The following is an 18,889-nucleotide window of genomic DNA, read 5'->3' on the forward strand; positions in this document are numbered from 1 at the left end:
CCCGCCTCCCGCTCCCTGAGGGGAGATCCCGCTCCCTGAGGGGGTGGAAAGCCATGACCGAGGGAAAACGAGCTCTCAGACGGGTTTTATCCCGCTGCCCTGTGGCACGATCAGCGCTGGAGCGAGTCCAGAGAAGGGAACAGAGCTGGGGAAGGGTCTGGAGCACAAGTCCTGTGGGGACAGGTTGAGGGAGCTGGGGGTTCAGCCTGGACAAAAGGAGGCTCAGGCAGGACCTTATCGCTCTGCAATTCCCGGAAAGGAGGATGTAGCCAGGGAGGGTCGGGTTCTGCCAGGCAACCAGCGACAGGGCAAGAGGACACAGCCTATGGAACTTCCCCTTGTGTGCCAGGGGAGGTTCAGGTTGGACATCGGGAGGAATTTCTTCACAGGAAAGGTGATTAGACGCTGGAATGGAATGCGCACGGACGCGGTGGAGTCACCGTCCGTGGCGGTGTTTAAGGAACGACTGGATGTGGCACTCAGTGCCACGGTAGAGTTGACACGGCGCTGTTCGGTCATAGGTTGGACTCGATGATCTCAGAGGCCTTTCTCAACCTAACTGATCCTGTGATTTATGTGATCTGTCCGCAGCCGGGGCCGAGGAGCCGGGCTGGGACACCGCCGCCCCGCACCGTATTTACCAGCAGTGAGCGCATCCTCGTTACCGTATATACCCACACGGGTACGCCCAAAGGCGGTGTTACCGTATTTACCGACACTAACTCGCCACCGCATTTCAAGGACGCGGAGCCCAACACGTGCTCCCGCACACCACAGCAAAGCCGTAATGCCCCGAGAAAAGCGCATGCGCCGTGCAGCGCCGGGGGCGGGAGCGCGGCCGCGACCCGGTGGGGTGAGGAGAGGAGGGGCGGCCGGTCCCGCCTCCTCCTTCTCCTCCTCCTGCCCGCGGCTCCCGGTGCTGCCGGTCCTGCCTCCTGCTCCCCGCGGCTCCCGGTGCCGCCGAGGCCTGCCCCGGCCCTGACTCGCCGGGCCCCGGGGCGTCGCGGAGCCATGGCGCAGCGCAGGGTGGCGGAGCGCGGGCCTTGCCAGGCGGCGGCGGCAGCGGAGAGCGCCAGGCACCAGCGTCAGCTTCTGGAAGGTGCCGGGGGCTCGGGGAGGCGGGAGCGGGGGTGACTTCGCCCTGGTATCAGACGGTGCCCGATGCGGGTGCCCGGGGACGGTGCCCGGAGCGGCTGTCGGTGCCTCTCGGCGCCTCGGGCACCGGCCCCGTCCCGCGCGGGCTCTGGGGCGGCCGGGCCAGGCCCCTCACGGTGCGTGTGGGGTGAGGCGGCTCCCGCCCCGCGGGGGCCCAAATGGGGCACCGACCCCTTTACCTTCTTCTCTGCATGAGGGAACACGTGTGTCTGTGTGTGTGTGTTTGTGTTAGTCCACTACCGGCACGCCTGAAGTATAGAAAGTGGAAGAGGCAGAAAGCGCAGTGGGCTGTGTTTTTCTTTTTTGGCCCTGTAAGTTGTTTATTTGTTTATTTACCTGTCGTTTATTTTGCTCCTTGGAGAAGGTGTTGTCAGAATAACCACGGTTACAGTGCAGTGGGGCAGATTGCCCAGAGAGGGTGTGGAGTCTCCCTCAGTGGCGATCCTCAAGAACCGTGTGGATCCAGTCTTGTTCCGTGAGCTCTGGGATGGCCCTGCCTGAGTTGGGATGTTGGACCTGATGACCACTGTGGTCCCTTCCAGCCTGACCGTCCTGTGATTCTGTGGTTGTAATTGCTTTGTGGATGCTGCCTTTGGCCTCGGCTGACCCAGAGCACACCTGTGGGGTCGCGCTGACCTTAAACCTAAAAAAACCTTAAAACCGATAAAATTGCCAGCTCGCCCAGCCGGCTCCGTGGGTTTCGTCATCCAGTCGCTGCATTTCACAACAGTGAGGTGTCAGCGTGACCCGCTTGAGTGTTGTTGTGTGTTGCCATTGTAGCTGTGCCAGCAGCATCTGCGAGGGAAAACACAACCTTGGCTCTTCGTGTGTTCTTCAGGTGACCCTGGGTGTGAAGCTGGATGAGCCTCAAAATGCCTGAGGAGAGAGTGGTTTAACACATCCACTCATACACACTCCGGTGTGGATGCAGAGAGAGTACTTAGTGTGGTGTTCGTTTCAGTTTTAAATTCTTTATGTGGGAAGTTTCATTTGTGTTGATGTATGGCACATATGTGGTAATTTTGATAAAAATCTAAAATACAGAAGAGGCCTAGAATGTCATTGTGTCACTTACTGTACTCCCATTGCTTCCACTACACAAGGATTTAAAGGCTAATAAACACTTATGTGTATATGTCCACATGAGTGTGAAATATGTGTAATTCCCAAGACTAGGAGCTGTGATCTTTATATCACAGGCTTGCATGTGTGTTTATGTAGGTTTCCTCCTAATGAGTGTGTCTCACCTAACTGGCTGTGTCTGGTAGTCTTTCATTAGAGGGGAAAAAAACCCAAAATCTGTTAATGAGCAGGTTTTAAAGTTATGTTGTACATCCTGGAAATTTAACTTCAAGTTAAATCTCTAGTTAATTAGACTGGCAGATTTCTGGCAAAAAGGAAAACATATGTATGGCTTACGTTGTTTAGCTCTGTTTTTTCTCTTTACAAATATATTCATTAACTGAGGCTTAAATTATTATGGATCATAGAAGGTGACTTCTATGGGATGTTTGCCAGCATAAAAACTTGAAAGTTGTTTGAAAGCTTTCAGGGAATATGAGCAATGTGTGTTATTGAAAGCATTGGTAGGAAGATATCTACGGAGTTTATTTTAATATTCCCTTAAATGATAAGTTTGAAATCTGTTGTGAGGGATTGTTTCTTCTTGTTTTCTTTTGCTAGTACTGGGGTTTTTTTTTTCTAACTTTGTTTCATGTTTAATTTCAGGGAAAGCTCTTGCAGAAGGTGGATCAGCTCGGACATCACTTCTTATTTTAGTGTCCATCTTCTTATCAGCTGCTTTCCTTATGTTCCTGGTATATAAAAATTTCCCACAACTTAGTGAGTAAGTATGTTATGCAAGTTTAATTTATCAATTTATTTGCTTTTTTGTATCAGATTGTAGAGGAGCCTTCATGGGGATATGACATGAACTCTTTATCTAGGGTTTCTGTTGCACAGTGGAGATCCTGTGTTTTGAGGTGTTACCCCCGGCACATTATCAGTGGTAACTGACTCGGTTCTTAACCACTTTCAGCTGAGAGCCAGAGTGTGTTTGGTTCAGGCTGTGTTCACGTGGAACTTCCTTGTACCTTGGTGAAAGTGGAGACTGTCACCAAAAGGGGAAATCCATCTTCCTTCCTAGCTAAACTTTGCCTTTTCTTTTTTTCCTTGTTGCACCCAGTACTTGTGTTGGGATGGCAGGCAGGTGGAAGCCTGCTTATCTGACAGCTTTCTTTTTCACTTTTAGTAGTTAAATTTCTGTCTGATTAACTTGCCCAACAAGGTCAGTTTGCAGTGGCCCATCCCTCAGCCTGATACAGAGGAAGCGAAGACACTCAAGTGTGCTGCCCAGGGTTGCACCACATTAAGGTGTGACATGAGATTTTGCCCTCAGAATTTTGTTTGTTTGTGAGGTGAAGTTCTGCCACTCCTGCTGCACTTGAACCATTATGAATGACCCCAGCACTGAGGCAGCTGCAGTTGGTTTTGGCTGAAATGTTGGCTGCTTTCACTTGCCAAGGTTTGGTTTGCGCAATTTTTTCTTTTTGGTCAGTACTTGGTAAGAAAAAAAAAACAACTAGAAAAGGAGCACATCATTGTACTGAATAAAAAAAACAGCTCGCAAATATCTAAAACTGGGGGTTTTCTAATATAAACCACACTGTAAATATTAGGTGTTCATCTGAGAATGTTATTGCAACAATAATCAAGTTTTGTTTGCTGAAGCTGTAATTTAGTGATGCAGTGTATCTAATTATCTCTGTATTCAGTAAGTAATTGTACTATGCTCTTTGATTATATTTCCATCATTCCTGGTTTTTGGTTTTTTTTTCTCTCCAGAGAAGAAAGAGAATGTATAAAAGTTCCTAGAGATATGGATGATGCAAAGGCCTTGGGAAAAGTCTTGTCCAAGTACAAGGACACATTTTATGTTCAAGTGTTAGTGGCTTATTTTGCCACATATGTTTTGTATCCTTTTTCTGATATAAAGGGCAGTTTTGATGTATTCATGCTTCTCTGAAAAAATAAATGAAAAATGCAAATTGATAAGTTCTTGGTTATGGGTGAAGTTTAACATACCTAAGAGTGTCTATAAAGAGACACAAATATTTTAAAATCTTGGAAATTTAAAAACATTTCTCTGTATATTAGGCTTGGTCTCACTTTAGTGTTATGCTAACTTTTAAAATAAAGTGAATTTTGAGGTAGAAATTACTGTTTGTTCTAAAAGAAAACTGAGACTACTGCACTGCTCTTCCTTGAGACATTCAAAGTTCTACATAAGGGTAATTCTTAGAATATTTAGCAGTTTTTCTGAAGAAAAGTATTTTGAGCCATCTTTCATCTCTGCACTGCCCAAATTCACAAAACCAAATCTCTGTTTTCTTTTAGAGAGACAAATTTCTGAAGTATTTTCTGTCCAAGGAGACACAAAGGCTACCTATGTTCTGTGTTGACTTCTTTTTCTTGAGTGCTGAATATATTAATTAATCATTAAACACACTCTTAACTGGAACACTTAACTAAAGGCTAACAACTTTAAAGTAGAAGAGGTTTGCTTCACACTTTTAATGCAGGAGGCTTTTGTAACTCAGGAGAGTCAGCATTGAAGTGCTGTTAGTAATTATCCTTCAGCTCATTCTTTCAAGGTGTTTCACAAAAAGTATTTAATATTTCCCAAATTATAGATTTATGAAGAAAATTAAAACGTTAGTTTATATATTAACAAGGAGTAAAATAAAGAGTCTCTTTATTCAGCTGCTCTAGCAGTTCTAGATGTGATGACCTTTACTGTCTCAGCAGCAGACTGTGATCAGTTTCCAGGCACGGCACAGTTACCTCTGAACCTTGCTTAGCAAAAGCTGTACTGGCTGTAATGCACTCAGGAAGATTATTGGGCTTTTTAATATTTCAGTCAATATAACTTGAGTAAAATAGTGTGCAGGGTTTTTTTGCTTTCTGACTTTTCTATCCAAAGTGGGAAATGCATCAGTGTCTCAAGTATGCCTAGCAAGCCTTAAGTGCAGTAACTTGCTTGCTTATGCTGCAGAAACCTAATTTTTGCCTTTTAAAAAATTTGACTGAAATTAGTGATCAGCTCTTGTAGCTAGTGATTACACCAAGCCTGTTTGTAAGGAAGTAGTAGCTGCCTTCATACATTTCAGTCTTGCATGAAACTTGTGCTTATAGGCTAGGACAGGCCTGTGAACTTCGCAGAGAGAATATCTGAAATTGCACATCTCTAGTCAGCAGTGTAAAATCAGAAGTACATGTTTCATGGAAATCACAATAAATCCTCTGTGGCACTTGTAGCACAAATAAAGAGAAAAATGTAGTCAGCTGTTATTACTTTATTACTTTTAAACTTATTGTTCGCGTGTGTGGGGACAAATCTACATCTCATTGCTCTCTGCTGGAGCTTCTTGTACTACTCCACAAAAAGTTTTTTGAAGTAAGGATCTTGAGAGGCCCTGCCCATTTATGCTTTTTCAGATTGTAAAATGTATCCTGACTGCTTATAAAATTAAGAAGCGTGTCGCTTTTTAGAAATGTGTTTTTCCTTAACTGAGATGCATCCAGCTTGCAAACATTTGCTATTCCTGGGTCTATATTTCTCAGTATCCTGTCAGGGTTTCTTTATCCCTTCCCACTGGCCTTATTTCTTGTTTGTTTGGTAAGTATGGAAAGTAGTGAGTGCATTTATTTCTTTCTATCAATTTGGAATACAACCAAGCATCTAAACAGCTTCTTGTTGGAAATGATCAGTCTGAAACTGGCAAACACTTCAGTTTCACACTGAGCTGTTTCTCCAGGCTTTCTTAATAATGAAGACATTCGAGTGTGAATTAGCCAGAATTTCCTTTACTCTAAATTTGTTTAGCATCTGCCAGAACCCAGTTGTAATTTCACAACACAATTGCTCTGGTTTTATTATCACACTGCAAAATGCATCTGTTTTTTAACTGGCTTAAATATGCAAGAAGCTTAGTTGAAGATTTGAAATGTATGTTATTAACTTTAAAATATGCCATGGGCAAAAGATGCAACCAGAATGAGCCTTAGTATTGAGAAGGTACAGAGGACCCTATTCAGTTTTCATGTTTGAATTTCTTTAATGGCATTGTGCCTCTTATTTGCAAAGCTTTCACTGTTCCATGTCTTAAAACTGAAGGAGCACTCAATATTAACTGATAAGTAATCAATGTTGTCTACTTTGAGTGTTGAGATTGATCAAAATGCCTTGGGAATAAACTGTCTTGTGTCAACAACATTCTTAGGGATGTGTACATACTGCTGAAGGAGAGCCCTAATGGAGGGCTGCGTTGAAACCTGCTCTAGCCAGGCAGACTGATGTTAATTAGTTCCTGCTCATTTGTTGTCTGGGTTTTTTGCAGTGCTCAGGACTTGGAGCTTCATTTTGCTATATGCTCTCATACCTAGTGGGACGTCCCGTCGTGTACAGATATTTAACAGAAAAAGCAGTAAAATGGTCAGAACAGGTAAGGTTTCTAGAGCTGCTGGAACTTCTTGTACAAAATGTGACATGGAGTAGCATGGAAAACTAGGAGGTCTTATGCTCATGTATCTGGTTACACAGAAGGGATTCTGGAAGTATTCCTACTTTTATGGTATTTCCCATGGGAAAGTTGTTCTTATCTAGGAAGTGTTTGCAACTGATCCCCCTGGTTTATTTAGTGTCAATAGGAAACCTCTCCAGCTTCAGGCAATTTCAAGTAATTGCTCTCTAAGCATTAACACTAATGAAAGCTGGGTTTGTATTTTTGTGTTGGAGGAACCTGTAGCTATATGTCTGATTGAAAAACCTTAATTTGAACATGTTATTGTAGTTGGAGCATTTTGGAACTTTTTCTTACAGTATCTGGTAACCTTAGTTTCAGCAAGTCTAGATTGGGAGATAAACCTAAAGGTTCATTTTGCAGTACAGAAATACAGTGCGAGTTGTACTTGACCTTATGTGTCTTTCATTGATACTCTGCAACATTCAAACAAATTTTTATTTTTTGCAAGTATGAAGCACGTGTACTCCATTCAAGATTTTTTTGTATTGTATAAGAATGCTTTAAACTTCTTCCTCATTAGATAAGATATGGAGCTGTGTCTGGTAAAATTTGCCTTGTTAGATTATATAGTATCATTTTGACTCTTGACCCAAGTAGATCTTAATATGGCAGTATAATCTTGAGGCTATTCTGAGTAGCAAATGGGCACTATTATTGCCATTAGTAGAACTGAACACGTAATTTAAAATTGCATGTGCAGCTCATATCTCACTGTTTCCAGGTTAATTGGACAGTATCATGCTTACATATTGAGGTTAAGGCATTTTATATGCAGCATTAATCAATACTTACATATTGTCCTTTGTTAAGGTTTAAAAAACTCATGGTGCTCCTGATTTTGGCATTACAGTTAAATTTAAATTTGGCTAAAATTGAGAAACGGCTGTGAGTGGGGTGAGCTGCCATGTGAGATTTTGGGTGGAATTGCAATCAGACCAGGTTTGTTTTCAATTGTTTGGGGCTTAAGCTTGGTGCAGATCTGCCAGGATAGGCCAGATTGTGGATGCTTGGCTGGCCTTGCGGCATGACTCGAGGTTACATTGCTGTGTGAAGGGGCTGATATGCTACAAACAGGCTGGAAGAAGAAGAGGCTTAGTTGTAGCATTGGTGTAAGGAGCTGGGCTAGGCCTGCGAACACAACGAAGACTGTGAAGGAAGTTGGAGCTGTTGTTGCCCCTGGGTAAATGTTAATGCTGGGCACTGTAACCTCTGGCGAGACAGGCTTTGGAACTGTGCTGGGAGCAGCCACCTTGTGAAGTTCAGAGCTGTGACCTGGCTGAGTTTCCAAGTGAGCAATGTAGCTGTGTTTCAAACTTGATCACAAGTTAGGTCAGAAAAAGCTGAGGAACAAACTTCATTGCTAGTTCCTGCAAAAAGTTTAGGAATGGGATGACAGGCTGGCTGTTGTGACCAGGCTGTGGCTCTGCCTATGACTCGTTTGCTGCTTGAGCTGGCTGAGTCAGTCAGACACATCACTGCTCTGCCACACACAGCTATTCCCAGGCTGATCTCAGTGCTATTTAACAGGTGATTCACTGGGTACTCTTCCCCACATCCTGTGTTTTTAACTGATTTTTATGTTTGCCACACGTAAATGTCTACCAAAAAGAAAACCCTTTAAACCTCTATGGTTGTGTATTTTCAAGGTAGGGATTTTTTTAAACAAATTTTTGTGTGTTTGTTTTTTGTCTTTGCAGGTTGAACGACATAGAGACCATCTCATTAACTACATAATATTTTTGAGAATAACACCTTTCCTCCCCAACTGGTTTATCAATATCACATCTCCTGTAATCAATGTGCCATTGAAAGTGTTTTTCATTGGCACTTTCTTAGGTAAGAATTGTGGCTAGTGAGCTACAGTTTGGGGTGGCCAGAAGAAGGGGTATACACTATGGCTTTTTTTAATTGACTTTCTTTTGCACATACTTTTTAATCCGATTAGGAAACAATCCAGTATTTTTCCTTTATGAACTTTATGAAAAAGTTCATTATTTTTCCTTTATGAAAAATCATTTCATAAAGAGAACTTGAAATCTGCAGAGTCTAAAGAGCAGAGATTATTTGCATAGTCTCCTGCATTTGAGTTTGCCTGAAAAATACTAACAGCTTAAAACCAGTTCTTTGGATAAAGGTTTTTTATCTTTGAATTCTGCATTTACAGCCCACTTTAAAAAAAGAAAGTTCAAGACAACAGAATCTCAACATTCTGATGTTAAAATTTGGATGACTAATTTTTAAGGGTTTTTTTACTCTAACAAGCTGTTTTTTCATCCTTTCCTTGCTCCAGGTGTAGCACCACCGTCTTTTGTAGCCATTAAGGCAGGAACAACGCTGTACCAGCTTACAACAGCAGGGGAAGCTGTTTCCTGGAACTCTGTTTTTGTTCTCATGATTCTAGCCATCCTTTCCATCCTACCAGCTCTCTTCCAGAAGAAACTGAAACAGAAGTTTGAATAAGGATCAAACTGGACCAGAATTTCCCATACTTCATCTCAGGATCAGCACTTCTGATATTTGTATATTTGCTTTTCTATTGGATCTTAGGCAATTAAAGGGGAGGCTTGTGATTGATAAGAATGTCTTTATGAACACATGTCCTTAAACTGAAGGAAATGTGTTCAGAAATGTACTGCATATAGTTTTGTAACCAAACACCAGTGTTTTACTTTGGGAGGGTGTGTGTGTGGCCCTCAGGGTGAGGGAAGTGAGAACACAGATGTAACATTTTGCTCTAGTTACATGCAGAGCAAAAATTGTGATGTAGACATAAACTACAGGTGATGCTTTCTAACACTTGCAGGAAAAACCCCTGAACTATTCAGTCCAACTTTGTAACATTCTCTGTAGGCTTGCATGTGATCTGGTCTGAGTGCATTTCTCACTAACAATATTCCCTTCTTTTTTGCCTTGGGAAGTTTCAAAATAATAACGGTGCTCACTCAGAAACAAAGATTCTTTGCAGTACTTTAACTACAATGTTATTCTCATTCTGGTTGTTTACTTCTATTTATTAGTGCTGTATGGAATTAAATACTTGAACCTACATCTGCTTTACTTACTGGATTAACAAAGGCAGTGTCACATCATTCCCTCTTGGTCCCTGTAAAGTTTTATTCTGGGAGTGGATATAGGAAGGGAGGGAGCAGCTTAGAATGCTTATCTTGGCTAGCTGATGAATTTTTAAATTCTAATTTTCATTTTTTAAATGTTGATTATTTTGCCAATATTTCACTCGCATAGATTTATCCTGCCAACTTAAGAAAGTGATGGTATGATTATATAAAACTTGCAACTTTCTCAAGTGATACAGAAATGCTTAAGCACTGTAATATTACCATTTCTCAAGCAATATGTAAAGAGTATAAAATTTCTCGTTGCATCTTGATTTGCTGAAAGAAATATCAGGTCCATCAACTGGTGCAGTTCCTATGAAACAGCTGATCCCAAAAAACATTCAGAGCACCATGGAACAGCAGGCTCTTGTGTCTGTGTATATAAAAATTGGGGTTCCATTGTCTGCCAAGGCAGTGCCCAAGGCAATGGGCAACCAGCCATGACTCACCTTCAGTAGCAGTTTATGTATTCTCTCAGTAAGGTACAAGATACCTCCCCCTGTGCTTCCAGCTGTGGTACTTTGTTGTGTTGTCAGTGGAATCTCATCAAACAAGGCCCTGGTCAGTGAGGAACTGGGGAGCACATTGGTGCTTTATCTGACTGAAGCCAGTGCTGCTCACGTGCTTTAAGCTGATGCCCCTGCAGTGTCTTGCTGAAAAGGGACTCAACACATCAACATGTGCCCCAGTTCCCAGGGTTTATTAGTCTGTGTCCTCGTGTTAACTCATGATCATATCATAGATCTTCAAGATGTAAGCGAACAGTTCATGAATGTGATATGTAAAAGGTACTGACTGCTACCTTTAAAGAGTTTATTAATTTTTGTAACATAATGTTAATTGACTGCTTCGTTTCATCACAGTATTACTTGTAAATATATAGTAAATATTATTGGTACACCATTTGTCTTTTATTTAAATCCAGGCTGCACAGTAAATGATATTTTTTACATAAGTATATAAAGGAATTTATATCAGTTCTGTTTTCAAGTTTATTGTAAGATCATTCAGCTTCAGCAATTCTTTTGTTATTTAGAATTTACTCTAAAGGTGTACTTTGACATTTTAAACTGAACAGATTACTTTTATTGCTGCCATTCTAATTTCCAGAGCTCCTGTACCCAGGGGATTTATTCCCTAGTAAATTTGGATGTGAATCGAGCCATGTGAGCAAGTGTCCCCCAGACTACTGAGTGTGAAGCTGCTGTAGATTTACAGCCTACTTTTCTGCAGAGTTAACTTTTCATGCAGATGAACTCTCAGAATAAATTACTTGCTACTTATTTTCTAGTGGCTTTTCTCAAAATTTGTCTCAATTCCTGGTCAGTAACAGAAGCTGTAGTAAAATCCCTCCCATGCTGTGTAAAGCCAATGTTTTGATACAACCTTGTCACTAAAGAAGGAGCTGAACTCAATCTAACGTGACTTGTGCTATCACTTGACATTTTCAGTGAGTTCTGTTTCACTATGGAGATGGGATCAGGCTTTGTTACTGAAAACCTGTTGTGTTTCAGCCATAAGACTGGCCTCCCTTCACAATAACTAAAAGCCTTAAGACCTTAAAAAGGTTCAAAATAGGCATTAGCGTTTTTTTTCACCCATTCCTTCTGTGTTTATCTTCAGCTGCCAGCAGCCTGAGGTGCTTTCCTATCCTTGGAGGACTTCTGAGGGTTGTGCAGAATAAGGCAGGCCTTGTGGAAAGCAAAAACACAGCACTGTGCTATGGGGTACTGTACCAGCCTACTCTTTCCTTTAGGGAATCCTGCAAGTGATCCAAGAGATAGTCATAACATTTCGACAGAAAAACAGTGGCTACCATGAAACATCAGGACATCAGAAAGAGGTAGCTTTGTTTTTTAATTGCAAGGGATTCTGAGCTGTTAGATGACCTGTTTATCTTTTGGATTTTTTTTTTTATACCTGCATGACATCATTAAGTGTCTCTTGCCATTTGATAATAAAGCTGTTATATAAAATCTGAAACATTGTATTTTTTGAGTATGATGAAGCATGCCGAACTTCCCACTAAGCCTAATTTTTTATTAACCTGTTTAAAAGGGGCGAGTTCTTAAATGGTATTTTTACTTACTGATTGAAAATTAAAACTGAGCTGATTACATCTGTTGATGAGATTAATTCTGTTTCTACCTTCATTTCAAAATAAGTAGGTAAATTTGACTTCCCTTTCTCTCTGAAATTAATTTCTCACAGCAGTAGTTTTGAAAAGTTTGGTTTGCATTGGAAGGCAACTTGGTCTAACTTCTGTCTCTTCAAGTACATCTGTTTGCATAAAATGCCCTTTTTTTGCATTAATCCCTTATGGAGGACCCCTGTGCCAGAGTTATTTCAACTTATTTCACCTTCCCAAAATATTCTGTTGAGGCCAATTTATGAAGTGCTTTTTTTGCCTCGTATAGAAAACTGCTGAAAGGGTAAGACAGAAGAAGTAAAAGTCAAAAATGCAAAGCTTTTGTTGGTTGATGATACTGTTACGCAAAGTCAAAATGTTTTTGGTTTTTAGGCAGCTGAAGATTTTTGTGTATTTTGAGAATTTCTGTCATGTGTAGTTTCCTTCTGTCATCATGTGGGGTTTGGGAGCCCTAGATTTTAGTATGGCAGTGCTAAGAGGGAAATGAGAAAGGGTTTTGACAGGAAAGCAGGATCCAGAGCAACTTTCTCAAATTTCCATCAAAGAGAAGCAAATACTCCCGACTATTTTTATGACCAATTGATGTCTTGCAATGACAGACATTTATAACTCTCAGCTGGTGGCTTTATAGCTCCAGATCACCCGAACTGGCTGTAACTAAACTAACTAAAAGTTACAGCCTTTTTGTACTGGCAATTAATAGAAATAATGGCATATTTACTGATATACCATAATTCCCCTTGCAGTTCTTAAAATATTCCTCCTACTGTGATAATTCTCATTTCCTTGTTCTATAGTACACAAGGAAGAATCTGGGTCTAGATTACGAGAGCTCAATTAGTGACTGGTGTATATGCGAGAAGCCTCATAATAAATAAGCTTCCAAACACAGAGACTTCTGCTCCTGTGCAGCTGTGGGACTTTGGTGGTCTCCTCTTAGCCTTACAAGGTTTGTAGGTTTTGGTAGGCCCTCAAGAGCGCTGGGAATGCTTCAGTGGGAAATAGCTTTTAAAATTCTGCCTCAGAATTGAGATCTAATGTTACGCTCATAACTCCCAATTTTTCTTTTACAACCTAGCCCTGAGGAGTTGTATCTAAAATCTGGAATTTGCAGTGTTCACTGTACTTGGAAGAATTCCATGTCACAGAGAAGTATTCTGAGCAGATTGCTAAATCATTCTATGTTTGACTCTTTGTTCTGTATTAAACTGACTTCTCATGACTGTGACAACGATAAACTCCTGGTCAACCCTGAACCTGTGCAGGATTTACTTCAGCTGCATCCCTCTAAGTCTATGGGGCCTGATGGGATTCATCCAAGAGTACTCAAAGAGCTGGCTGGTGTCATCATGAGACCTCAATGGTTTCTGGATCCCGGGAATCTGGAGACATCCCAGGTTACTGGAAGCTGGCAAATATTGTCCCAGTTTTCAAGAAGGGCAAGAAGGATGGCCATGCAAACTACAGGCTGGTCAGTGTCACTTCAATGCCCAATAAAATCACGGAGAAGATTCAGTAAAGCTTTTGATACCATCTCTCACAGTATCCCTCTGGACAAAATGCTCAGCACTCAGCTGGTTAAACACATCATATGATGAGTGAATGACTGGCTCACGGGTCAGGCACAAAGGGCTCTAGTGAATGGGGTGACATCACAAGTGGGTCCTGTCACTAATGGAGTTCTGCAGGGTTCCATCCTCAGCTCTATTCCCTTCAACATCATCATTAATGACCTGGATGCAGGTCTGGAAGGAATACTAAGTAAGGACCGGAAGGAGCACTAAGTTTGCTGACTATACTAAATTGGGAGGAACTAAAGATTCCCTCAAGGGACCATGAAAAGGCCTGCGTGATCACCAACCATATGAAGTTTAATAAAGACAAATGCTGGATTCTGCACCTTGGTATGGAGCAGCCCTGGACGTACAGACAGACTGGGGAATGAGATGCTGGAGAGCAGGACTGTGGAAAGGGAGCTGGGGGTTGTAGTTGTTGGTAAATTGAGCATCAGTCCATAGTGTGGGCTCCTGGAGCTGGGGAGAAGAGGGACAGTGCTCCATGGAAGTTTAGGAAATATTCCACACCCTGAAGTGTCAGTTCTGCTCTGAGCTGTGCCCTGATGTGTGAGGATCTGTGTGTTAGGTGATCCAGTGTGCAGGCTCTATTCCACAAGTCTGTTGTGTAGATGTCACACTAAATACACGGTCAATAAGTTGCAGCCAGATTCAAGTGTGGTTTTGCATTCTGGAGAGGATTGCTTTAATGGTAACAGTTACTGATTGGATTTTTGTTTTTCATAAAGAATCCAGGGTAAATTTCTTAATCAGAGTCATTAGAAGACACCACATACAATCAGCACCCTGACAACTGGAGCAATTTGTGCTTTGAGCTCTGTTACTTTTCAAAGCTTAGCTCATCTTGGGAAACAGCTGCCCACAAAAAAAAGAAATACCCCATTTCAGAGTTCTTAAATTCTCTGGGCAATGTTGAATGGAACTGTAATTTGCTGTTGTGTTTTCCTATTGCTTAGTAATTAAACTCTTCCAATAATTATGACTGGGATTGCTGGCAAAGTAAATCTGAATTAGGTAGTATGAGGAATACTCAAGATACCTTTGCATCAAGTTCTTCTTCACTATTTTAAAGACTTCATTCTCTTTGAGTTAAGCTTGGAGCTCAAAAATACAAGTCTTTGCCATAGAAAACAGCAGCTGAATCAACATTGACAATCTTGCCAAAGACAATGAATCTTTTAAATCTCTTCCTATTTACTAATATGTCTTTATGATTCTCTGGCTAAAGAATCCTAGTTTCCACAGAATTCACAGTTCCACAGATTTTCTCAACATCATAAAGAATACTTTCAAGAATTCATAATGTTGTCTAGAGCATTGTTTCTTTACTCAAGGACATCTAAGCCATTTGCAAAGCTTCCTGACAGAATTACCATATTTTGGGTGTTTCCTGTGATGGGAACATTGGTCAAGATAACTGACAGATTAAAGCTACTGGTCTTTGAAGTAGATGTCACAGATGTTCTTTGTGGTCACTAGGCAAGAGTATTTCAGAAATTAAATAATTGGGGAGGAAAAAGATACAATGGAAAAGAGAGTCATTGACAAAATGGGAAGAGAAATCTCAGACTTCAGATACATCTGCTGGAGGCACAGATTTGAGGGGGACTCTGCTGTAAGTTGTCTTGGAATGCAGAGAATTTATCTGACAAAATAGGAAAGAGCTTTCCACAGCAAAAATTTGGGTTAACATTTTGTTGGTTCTGGTTCATGCCGTTCCACCCATCTTGTCCTTTCTTCAGCAATTCAAAACAAATCTGAGTTTCTTAGTCTGAGACTCTCCTTTTAAAAAAATATTTCTTGTTCCTTACCCTGTTGCATAGCAAGGCATGGGTGCATTTAAATATTGCTGGATAGCAGTATCTCTGGTAAACCTCTGTTTACTTACTGGCCCATCTAACTTTATTTACTGATTATTTACAAAATACATGGTTATTTCTGGAACAGTTAAGGTGCAAGAACAGCTTTTTATTTTCCCGTTTTACTCTTTATTTGACAAAAAGTCCCTGCCGATACCTGTGCTGCTTCCCCAGGCTTTCTAGCAAGTGTCAGAAGAGACCCTCAGGCTATGGCTTTTGTTGTAAGGGTTAAGCTACGGTTCAGGCTTACTCAAAAGAGGTTCACCACGTGCTGAATACGTTGTCCTTTGCCACACTGAAAGCAGATTGAGAAGACAAATGTGCAAAAAATGGGTAGAGAACACAGCAGAGTAAGAGCAATCAGATTTAGCTATTTCTGTTCTCTGTTGTGCCTTACACACACCACCAGGCAGGCTCAACACAATCTAACTGTGCTTTTTGTAAACTCGAGCCCTTCACTCTGTTGCTCCTACCCTGCCATCTTTATTGAAATCTTTCCCTCAAGTTAAACAGTTCTTTAAAAGTGACCTCTCAGTCAAATCTAAGCAACGCTTTCTTTCACTGATAACCCATTCTCTGGCCCATACAATCTTAATCAAGTGAACACTGATAGCACCAGTGCTATCCTAAGTGTTTTTCCTGGTTCCCAGAAGGACATCCAGCTATCTACAACTCACTGGGCACAGTGGGCTACGAGTTTAGTTGTTGTACTGCAAAAGGCTGTAAAGCATTGGCAGTGAAGTCTTCTTACAAGTGCTGCTGTTTCTAGTCCCTACAGACAACTTGGTCTGTCTTGGCAATGGAAATTCAAATAGGTGTGTTGCTAGAGGACACAAAGTAGAGAGTGAGGGTTCGGATCACAGATCATCCAGCCAGAAGTTTTTTCATGAGGCAAAAGCCTTTATTTCGGGGTTTTCTGACCCTTTTTATAAGGTGTTCTGATACAGGTTAACTTGATTGGTAGAAGGAACAATCCCATCCTCATCCCAATGGTGGGACAAGAGAAAAACACTCTCAGAGCATCTGTGTCTTGTTTTGGGAAACCAAAACCTTGTTTTTCACAACAGACCTTGACAAAGAAAAGTTCCCAAAGACCTTCCCTTGGGAACAGATTAGCCCCTGAGAGCTTGAAATTCTCTCGGGTTCAGACAGTCATGTCCACAATAGGTGAGGTTTCCTATGCTTGGCAGCTTTAAGGTAGATTGGTGTCTGATCAGTTCAGCATTATGGATGCAAACTTAACTACTTGGTTGGTGCTGGATAATAATCATTAAAGACTGCAGAGTTTTAATTTCTCCTCTTAGAAGCCCTACAAGATACGGAAATGTTCTGATGTAAATGCCACAAACAGAACTGAGATAGAAGAGGAAGGGGAACTGCTTATATGCCTAATCTTAGGCTAGCAAGGCCATTCCAGGTGCCTCTGCAGCCAGAGGGAAAAAATAATTCCCAAAGAAGACGATGTGTTCCCATCACTTGTCCCTCAGCAGCTCTGTTTATGGCATCCCTCCCCAGGCCTTGTTCTTCTTTCCACACTGAGCCGGAGCCGGGAGTGGATTTCACTCTGTGCAAGCCCAACAGTTAACAGAGATGTGTGTGATGTTAATCCAAATAGGAAAAAGAAAACAGCCTTAGAGCCAAATAATCCCTAAAGTATTTCTCTGCGCACACAGCTGCTTCACAAAGCTGTGGAGGAGCTGTGGGGATGGGAAAACGAAGGTGACAGGAGGACACGAGCCCAGAGCTGTTTCCACAGCAAGCACCACCAGGCCGATCCGTGTCCTGAGCGAGCAGCCCTGGCAGCGCCTTCCCGGCCTCTGGCTGCGTCTGGTTCTGGGCTCCTCAGAGAAACACGGAGCACCTGGAGCGGCTCCAGCAGAGGCTACAAAATTAATCAACGGGCTGGAGCATCTCTCCTGTGTGGAGAAGCTGAGGGAACTGGGCCTGGAAACAACAGGTTGGACTCGACTTCAGAGGTCTTTTCCAACCTAATTGATTCTGTGATTCTGTTCAGCCTCGAGAAGAAAGGACTGAGAGAGCACCTCATCAATATCTGTAAATATCTTCAGTGGAGGTGACAGAGGACGAACAATGCTCTGCTCGGTGGTGCCAAGCAAAAGGACAAGAGGCAACGGGAAGAAGCACGAAGTTCCACCTGAACGTGAGGAAGAACCTCTTTACTGCACAGTGACTGAGCACTGAACAGGCTGCCCACAGAGGATGTGGGGACTCCCGCACCGGAGATACTCAAGAACGGTCAGGATAGAACCCTGTGCCATGTGCTAATGGAATGACCCTGCTTGAGCAGGGAGTTCGGAGCAGACGACCCGCTGTGGTCCCTTCCAGCCTGCCCCTTCCCCCGACTCTGTGCCTGCGGAGGGAGCAAAGCCCTGCGGTTCCGCCGGGGCACGGCCGTGACCGCCCGCCATGGCCGCCCCCTCAGGCAGCCCCGGCGCGAGCAGCAGCGCCAGCAGCAGCATGACGTCACCCCCGCGCGTAGAGCGCATGCGCGACGTTGCGGCGCGCTGCCGGGCCGCCCCCCCTCAGAGAGCGGCGGGGGCCGTTCCCAGAATGCCGCGCGGCGCCGCCCGCCCCGCGCCGCCATGGAGGCGGCGGGCGCAGCCGGAGATCCCGGCCCCGCTCCCGGCGCCGCCCGGCCCCGCTCCCGCTGAGCCCCGCGCGCCCCTCGCCCTGCAGCATGAGCGGCAGCGGCGGCGGCTCCTCGGCACCCGGCCGCTTCGCCGACTACTTCGTCATCTGCGGGCTGGACACCGAGACCGGGCTGGAGCCGGACGAGCTCTCCGGTGAGTGGCCGGCGGCGCTGGGCGCGGGGGCGGCGGGGTCCGGCCGCGCTGCCCGCCCGCGCCGCTGCCCCGGGCGCTGCCGTGGGAGCCCGTGCCCCGCCGGGAGCCCCGGGCATGTGGGAGTGCCCGGCTGGGCACGGACCGGGGTCGGTACAAGTGACCGAACTCCCCAAAAGCCCGGCAAGGCAGCGCCGTGAGACGGGTCGGGCAGAGCGCGGTGTGTCGGTGCGGTGGCATCGCGTTAGATCGTCTCAGCCTCGGCGGCGATGTCCTGCGCTGTCTTTGGAGCCGCGCTGCCTGTATCAACTTTAGCCAGGCGTTTGAGACACACAGGCGCTCTTAAGGAGTCGGATTTGGGAAAGAAAGCGAAGATTATTTGCGTGTTCAGTGTTAACTTTTTTTTTGTAGCACAGGATAAGAATTCTCTTGCAGCAGTATCCGAAAAGAAATCAGATTAGAAAGCGATTACTCTGCTGTTAGGTGAGAATGTTCACACCAAAAGCACGACTAAACCGTATCTGTCTAGACTACACCACTGTTGTCATACCACTGTTTTTAGTGTTAAAATCAGTTCTGTGTTTTAGCAGCACCTCGCTTCAGCTTTAGTGTTACTGTACTGGCCTCAGTTAAATCAGAGTGTTGCTTAG

General features: G+C 43.5%; 2 protein-coding genes across 3 annotated transcripts in view; both read left to right on the top strand.

The window, feature by feature from the left end:
- Positions 1–820: 820 nt before the first annotated feature.
- On the top strand, positions 821–11,839 carry TMEM41B (transmembrane protein 41B). The gene is made up of 7 exons (XM_058842980.1): positions 821–1,099; positions 2,884–3,001; positions 4,000–4,128; positions 5,740–5,833; positions 6,555–6,659; positions 8,438–8,576; positions 9,031–11,839. Exons 1-7 carry the CDS (start codon positions 1,012–1,014, stop codon positions 9,198–9,200), a joined length of 843 nt encoding a protein of 280 aa, XP_058698963.1. The 5' UTR covers positions 821–1,011; the 3' UTR covers positions 9,201–11,839.
- Positions 11,840–18,023: 6,184 nt separating this feature from the next.
- DENND5A (DENN domain containing 5A) overlaps positions 18,024–18,889 on the top strand; it is a 64,293-nt gene continuing 63,427 nt past the window's right edge. For both annotated transcript variants that reach the window (XM_058838343.1, XM_058838351.1), the window contains exon 1: positions 18,024–18,242. In XM_058838343.1, the coding sequence (XP_058694326.1) occupies positions 18,137–18,242 (106 nt within the window). In that variant the 5' untranslated portion in view covers positions 18,024–18,136. The remainder of the gene's footprint in view (positions 18,243–18,889) is intronic.

Source organism: Poecile atricapillus, chromosome 1, assembly GCF_030490865.1.
Source record: "Poecile atricapillus isolate bPoeAtr1 chromosome 1, bPoeAtr1.hap1, whole genome shotgun sequence".
Taxonomy (NCBI): Eukaryota; Metazoa; Chordata; class Aves; order Passeriformes; family Paridae; genus Poecile; species Poecile atricapillus.

What these genes read in the sequence shown, in the direction of transcription:
- TMEM41B (XM_058842980.1), top strand. Translation starts at nt 1,012, where the DNA reads ATGGCGCAGCGCAGGGTGGCGGAGCGCGGGCCTTGCCAGGCGGCGGCG. An exon ending in CCAGCGTCAGCTTCTGGAAG is followed by an intron (nt 1,100 to 2,883) that starts GTGCCGGGGGCT and finishes GTTTAATTTCAG; the next exon opens with GGAAAGCTCTTGCAGAAGGT. An exon ending in TTTCATTGGCACTTTCTTAG is followed by an intron (nt 8,577 to 9,030) that starts GTAAGAATTGTG and finishes TCCTTGCTCCAG; the next exon opens with GTGTAGCACCACCGTCTTTT.